Source organism: Papaver somniferum, chromosome 7 (assembly GCF_003573695.1).
Source record: "Papaver somniferum cultivar HN1 chromosome 7, ASM357369v1, whole genome shotgun sequence".
In the NCBI taxonomy this organism is placed as follows: domain Eukaryota; kingdom Viridiplantae; phylum Streptophyta; class Magnoliopsida; order Ranunculales; family Papaveraceae; genus Papaver; species Papaver somniferum.
Genome location: NC_039364.1, coordinates 234,351,608 through 234,358,761, shown reverse-complemented (window position 1 = coordinate 234,358,761; position 7,154 = coordinate 234,351,608). Strand labels below are relative to the sequence as shown.

At 34.7% G+C, this 7,154-nt stretch overlaps 1 protein-coding gene across 1 annotated transcript; it reads left to right on the top strand.

Annotated features, from left to right (window-relative positions):
• The first annotated feature begins 728 nt into the window (after positions 1 to 728).
• On the top strand, positions 729 to 4,260 carry LOC113299878 (isopentenyl phosphate kinase-like). The gene is made up of 11 exons (XM_026548977.1): positions 729 to 1,110; positions 1,889 to 1,986; positions 2,214 to 2,256; positions 2,442 to 2,503; positions 2,593 to 2,649; positions 2,753 to 2,788; positions 2,878 to 2,955; positions 3,173 to 3,239; positions 3,406 to 3,462; positions 3,625 to 3,728; positions 3,810 to 4,260. Exons 1-11 carry the CDS (start codon positions 792 to 794, stop codon positions 3,921 to 3,923), a joined length of 1,035 nt encoding a protein of 344 aa, XP_026404762.1. The 5' UTR covers positions 729 to 791; the 3' UTR covers positions 3,924 to 4,260.
• The last annotated feature ends 2,894 nt before the right edge of the window (positions 4,261 to 7,154 follow it).

Genomic DNA, 7,154 nt, shown 5'->3' with positions numbered 1-7,154 from the left:
GCATCATCTTGGCCTTTCTTATATAACTTGCCTCCAGAAAGAGCTCAGGGTTGTTAAAAGATTCACACGTTTCTGGGATATGAGTGTAAGCACATCTATTCTCGTTCGTTTTTGCGAGGACATGAACCGATTTTTAACACCACCCTGGCATTTGCAGCTTGTCTATGCCGAAAACTGAAGCATATCCTCCAAATTCTCACCATGTCGTAGCTGCTGTGTTGAATCCATTGCCGAAAGTCATCTGGAATCTCTTTTTTTAAGAAACCGTCAAGCTACTTTCTATTCTCTCGGCACAAGCAATTGACAACATGTTCGCTCCTGGATTCATGAATCTTGCAAATATTTGTAAGCATAAGAAGCACATAATTACTGATAATGGCTTCTACCATCACCTCCATACACCACCACCACCACCACGGCCGACAACAACCATCGCCGTAAACAACCACCACCACCAGTTAGGGTGCCATAACGGTTAGCAGGAGGGGAAGAATAGATGCAAACAGTGAAAGAATTTGGTGAAACGAGATTAGAACCCATCATCTGTAATGAACACTTCCTCTATAATTAAATATTAGTCTTCTTATAAAAAAATAAAAACAAATATTAGTCTTCTTATAAAAAAAATTGCAGTCTATCTCTACCAAGTATAAAATAAAATAAAATAATAGTCCAAATACCAGTTTTACCCTTATTGAAGTTGAAGTTGGAAGTTGAGTCAGATCAGCCTAGCCAGATCTAAATCAGTTCTCAGTAAGTAGTACAACTAAAATTCTCAGTTAGTAATAATAATGGAGGAAAACCAGAGTCGAACCAATTATTCAGAAAAACCCCTTCGCTGCATCGTGAAACTGGGTGGTGCTGCAATTACATGTAAAAATGAATTGGAAAAAATCAACGAAGAGAATCTTGGGATTGTTTCTAAACAGCTTAGACAAGCAATGGTGAACGGCGGGGGTTCTTCGAATTCTACTGATTCTATTAAGGTTCTTGGGATGGATTGGAGCAAAAGAGCTGGTGGGGGTGTTTCAGAAATTTCTATTAATCCAGATGAATTTGGAGATCAGTCTGAGTTAGACCTCAGTAAATTCATCATTGTTCATGGGGCAGGTATTTTGATGTTCTTATTCGCTTTTTAAGACTTAGTATTAAATTTTTAACAGTTTTATTTGCTAAAATTCGAGTTTATGAACAGGTAGACAGACCCTTTGAAGTGTGTTCCATACTTCCATCTGATTTGTAATTGTTTCCAATGTAGAATCATAGTCATAGCTACCTAAAGTCATTTGCAATAGACTGGTACTTGTTGAGAGTATGTATGATGATTGACATTTGAAGCCTGATTGTGCCAATAAGATTCGGTGTGTTCAGTAAACTAACTCCATCAACATTTGAGAGTTCATTTCTTTAGGATTTAGTGTGCAGCGCTGAGCAAATTAGTCCGCATATGTGATCTTTCCATCTTTGTTGTTGTTATATGTGTGCAATGCGGGGGAAAAATATCCGTACTCTTTATGAACAGGTTGACATCCCCTTTTAAGTGTTCCATCCATCTGATCTGTATGGTTAATTGTATCTGTTTCCAATGTAGAATCATAGTCATAGCTTCCTTTGACATTTTCTAGTCTTCATAATTGACATTTGAATCTTGATTATTCCCAGGAGATATAGTTTGTCTAGTAATATTTCACGAACTGTTGAGTGGTTCTTTCTTTAGGTTTAGTGTGCGATGCGGAGCAAAAAAGTCCATCCTATGTGCTCTTTCCGACTTGGTTGTTGTTGTTTTTCTGGTGCAGGTTGCTCCTTTTGTGCTTCCCTGCGGCAGTCTTGAATAAGTTTTTAACAATTCACCAAAAAAGTACTTGACATTTTTCACTTGTGGGTGTAGGATCTTTTGGTCACTTTCAGGCTAGTAAGTCTGGTGTTCATAAAGGAGGACTGTGTAATCCTCTTGTCAAGGCTGGATTTGTTGCAACACGTATCTCTGTAAGAGTCGTTGCTATAACCCTTCTTTTCTGGGTAACTGGATTTTACTACATTGATGGGACACCAATTACATTGCACCTAATTTTTAAAACCAACCATTATTATCAACTTGATGAGATAACATACAAGGAAGTCTTACAAGGGTACAATTTCATTTCATTGTCTACCTGGAAGATATTCATATTAATTGTAACTTTGCTGTTGTTTAACTGTTTCTACTGTTCCAGGTGACATCACTAAACCTTGAAATTGTAAGAGCTCTAGCCAGAGGTGGGTTTCCGTCTAGTCTTTGTAATTTATACTCCAGCAGACTAATTTAAGAGAATAGATAATTAGCAATGTGCCTTTACTTTGTTTTCCAATCGTACGATTTTAGAACATAGACAATAATAAGTGTTATGCTCCACTCCCTCATGTCTTACAGGAGTTTTCTTCCTTCTTTTGCATTCTTACAGAGGGAATCCCATCTATTGGAATGTCTCCATTTGCTTCTGGATGGTCTACATGCGAAAGAAATGTAAGAAACTCTAAATAAAAGTTACACGTTATCTGATGTGTCTTTGCCATCTCGTCATTTTTTACAGGAACTTTTATTTCTGGTCACAGATATCAGCTGCTGATACATCTCAGATTGCCAAGTCAATCGACTCTGGTTTTGTCCCTGTAAGTTGAGCGTTGCCCTTTATGTTTGCCTTGCCGTTCAGGGTTTTTCTGGCTTAACTGAGTGTTAGCAATCGTAACACAGACAGTTTCTTTCCTTTTTTAGGTTCTGCATGGAGATGCGGTGTATGACGACTTACAGGTTCTGTTTCTCTAATGAAGTTGTCATATGAGATTTTGAAATTCAACATCCAGTTGTTTACTAACACTGCAATCACTCAAATCGATCAGGACTGCACTATATTAAGTGGTGATGTCATTATACGCCATCTTGCTGAGGTGCTGAAGCCTGAATATGTTGTTTTCCTAGTATCCTTTTGATATTTGAGTTCTTTTTCCATGTCTTATATCTGATACACATGCATTTACCTTTGATGTCAAACTGTCGAGATGATTGACTTCAGTGTTTCCACAGTTTTCCTATCTTTGTTGCCACATGTTCATAGCATATGTTAAACTTCAAAACCAGTATGTATCTATATTCTGTCCAAGTCTTCTACATGATTTTTCCTATTGGTGAGCATAGACAGATGTGTTGGGAGTATATGACCGTCCACCTACAGACTCCAATGCTGTACTTCTCAGAGAGATAGGTGAGTGATCTATTTAGAATCCCTTTTTATAACTTGGTCGGACCTCTATTTTGTTTTTTTCTTTTACAAGATTGTTAAGTTGATTCAGGAATATGTGATTGGAGTTTTATACTTTTCACATCTTCATCATTTTTGAGCTTATTCCTAATTTGTTTAACCACGCCAGCTGTTGATGAGGATGGAAACTGGTCTATTGTAGCCGTAGAAAACATGAATAAGCAAGGTTAGTGGGAGATGTGCGAATTTAATTCTGTTTTCTGTGGGTTATCATGACTTCACTCTCCAAAGCCCTTTTCTTTAGCAAACGATATCCAGCCACGCCCACATTACGAAAGTAGTGTAAATATCATTCATAGAGGCCAATTTTTCTTTTTTTGATGGATAGTTGAAATTACGGTCGCTGCGCATGATACAACCGGAGGAATGATAACCAAGATAACAGAAGCTGCACTGATAGCAAAACTTGGAATTGATGTTTATATCGTAAAGGTGAGTACCTCTCTTATGTTTTACAGTTTTTCTAAACTTCCAAACAATGAGTTAGTGAATGAGCTTCTTTCTGTTTTCCAGGCTGCTACAGACCATTCATTTCGAGCTCTAAATGGGGAGATTAGAGGTGATATTCCTGACGATTGGCTGGGGACGGTTATCAGATCTTCGAAACAGAAGCAGAAATCATCCTGACCTGTCCACCAAGGACAAAGCATTTCTCATAGCATTAACGACCACGAAGTTGATCATTTATGATTCCTATTCCTCTGACAGTTAGTCTGGAGTCTATCTCAGAGAGCCAGAGCCGTCTTATAAACCAGCCCAGCTAGGCTATTGCCTAGAGCCACATTGTTGGGGCCCAAAGTTTTAATTTTTCTTCCAGCTTGACTTTTTTTTTTCCCCTTGAAGCATTAGGATGCCGTTTTTTTTTTGTTATACGACCTTCAATAGGGTTAAATGGTATCTTAACTAATGACAACTCCCTTTTTATGTGATTCGCTGGATGCAACCTAATCATTTTTAAAAAAAATTTTATATACAACTGAAGGTCATGTTGACTGTTTTTTTCGTCCTAGTACAAAATCAGCGGGTTGAGTTGAAATATTTCTGATAGACCTTCCAATATTTTTGATCAGATTATGATAGATAGTCACCTTCACAATACAATTGTTTGGTTTTTATGAGTCGATAATGGTGCAACCTGACGAGACTGTACAACTATAGATCCATGTATTACATCAATTTGTCTTCACAAAAAATGTACAACTATAGATCCATGATTGCATCAATTTGTCTTCGCAAAAATAGAACAGCCGCCAATATCCTACACTTCAATGCGCTAGTTGAACTCCCCTAGATTTTAATCAAGTTGGTATCATTGTGGTGCGTTAACCTTGTCCAACAACTTCAGTACCAAAAAAATATAAGTTCTCTGAACTTGCCTACATCTTGTCAAATGGGTTTTTCCTAGATTTTTACTTTGATTCATCCAAAACTGTAGCCTCGATCTTCCTGGATTACTCTCGGAATAATTATCATGATTAGTGTTTGAATAATATGTGATTAAGTAAAGAAAAAAAGAATCCTAATTAAAATTATGTGACCATAAAAAAATGATTACGGTGGGTTTGGTTGCAAAATTCACAATTCCGAGTGGGATTAAAATCCCAGGGTCATGCAAATCCCTCGTATGTTTGGTAACTCAGTTAAAATACCTAGGTTCCATAAAATTTCTTTGTTTTAAATTTGCGTATTGTGTGGCACTATCCTACAAATATCAAAATTATATATATATATATATAGAATTTTCGGATTAAAAGAGTGGGTCTATAAATCCCTTGATAAGTTTCCAGCAAATTTTAGGAGGAAGGGGTCGGACTCCATATGGAGGATTTGTTGGAAAAGTGATTCCCGTAGTTTCTTTGGATACAAAAATTTATTTCTTTAGTAAGAGTTGAACTTGCAATTAGGTTGATAGTTTGTAGATTATTGTTATCAGCTCATGTGCATTCTACTATAAGAGTTACTACCAGAGATAACTTTAAAGTACCAAGAATATACATGTACAAAGAGGCAGTTGTCTAAAAGAAGATCTAAAATCTTGAATCTCAAGTTAGATAAATTCTTAGAAAGAACTTGAAACTTCCAATACAAAGGAATTAGTTAAGAGAAATCACTTCTTAAGTGTGTGAAAAGTTTTCCTTGAAAATTAAAGAAGATTCAATGAGTCCAAAGTAATCTAAAATCTTGAATCTCAAGTTAGATAAATTCTTAGAAAGAACTTGAAACTTCCAATACAAAGGAATTATTAAGAGAAATCACTTCTTAAGCGTGTGAAAAGTTTTCCTTGAAAACTAAAGAAGATTCAATGAGTCCAAAGCCAATAGTTTATTAGGTTGACCAGTTTATCTTTTAAGTCCACGAATTCAGGTGATGAATTTGTGAACTCATAAGAGAGAAAATAGAATTCAGATTCTTTATAGGTTCAAGAACTCAAACTCAAATGAAGTTATAGGAAACATTCAAGCTTTTTAGGTTCGCGAACTGAAATGCTCAAAAAGTCGTAGGAGAATTTTTCTTGTACTAGGTTCTTGAGCGCACCCTTTTAGGTTCATTGCGTTAAATCTCAGGAGAAATTTTCTTCACTAGGTTTGCAAAGTCAAATTTCAAAAAGGTTTCGGAATAAATTTCAACAATAGGTTCATGAAATTACCTACTTAGGTTTGCGAACAAAATTGACTTATTGACTTTAGTTGTTAAGTTCTACAAGCAATAGATTTAAAAACTTAAAGTTTTGAATTCTTGAACTCGAGTAAGTGAAAATTATTAGTAGTAAATTATGAGAAACAAAACTTTACAAACTCAAGAATGAATTTGAAAGTCTTTAGATTCACATTAAAATACTTGTGCTTTCTCTTAATCTTAGTTTCGAGTTCTCGATAAAAACGAGCTTGCCAAGTTGAAGCATCATTAGACTCAATAAAAGATAATATGTGATAACATTTACTAAAGTCCTTAAATTTATATACGGTAAACATCTATATATATTTATATATAATATAAAAGAGTCTGAAAGAAAAAACCAGTCTTCGTATTTTTACCTCGATGAAGTTTCCTCAAATTGGACATGTGATCTTCAATGTTTCATTATCCTTGAGTGACTTGGAAAATCCTAAGACTTTATTACCTTTTCTATACTAGTCTGAAGTTGATAACAGTAGGCTAAATCAAATAATAGTTTGTCATCCAAACTTGACAACATACTCGACATACCAAGGCATGTGAGTTCAAACAAGTATTCACCCTAACATACCTTCTTGAACGATATTGTAAATATTTGTTAATATTTACGCTTGAGTCGATGTACTTGGACATTATTCTATTACCTATTGTCAGGCATATTTTTTTTGTTTGCATACAAAAAGAATTCGAGGCAATGGGTGTTTACCCATGTTAGAAATTATAAATCCCTCTTTACACATTAAAATTCTTTTAATTAACATTTCCGAAAAATTAAAAGTGATTTTCACTTTAGGATTTTTAAAACCCAAAATTTGTTTATATATCCATGAATTGTGTCACTTAAATATTGTTGAAGAAAAATGTTATATTTAAAAATAAAAAATTAGTTTGCACATGCGAAATTTATAGCATGATTTACTCTCTTGCAATTATTTGCATATGAATAGTTTTTTTTCACATGAAATTTCATTTAGGTATATGAATACATTTACTACTACTAATTTAACTATCAAAATGTCTCACGTTTGAATAATACAATGTGTCATTATACGAACTTTTATTTTTGTTGATGAATATCTTCTTACACGTATTATTTATAGTACAATATAATTTATTTTCTTTTTATATACATATTTTTTCCTGTATGATATCATTATGAATTTGGAAATGATTACTGTTTGG

Excerpts from the sequence above, each read along its gene's own strand:
- LOC113299878 (XM_026548977.1), top strand. The coding sequence starts at position 792 with ATGGAGGAAAACCAGAGTCGAACCAATTATTCAGAAAAACCCCTTCGC. Across the intron at positions 2,789-2,877 it reads CGGTGTATGACGACTTACAG|GACTGCACTATATTAAGTGG; the intron begins GTTCTGTTTCTC and ends CAAATCGATCAG. Across the intron at positions 3,240-3,405 it reads TGTACTTCTCAGAGAGATAG|CTGTTGATGAGGATGGAAAC; the intron begins GTGAGTGATCTA and ends TAACCACGCCAG.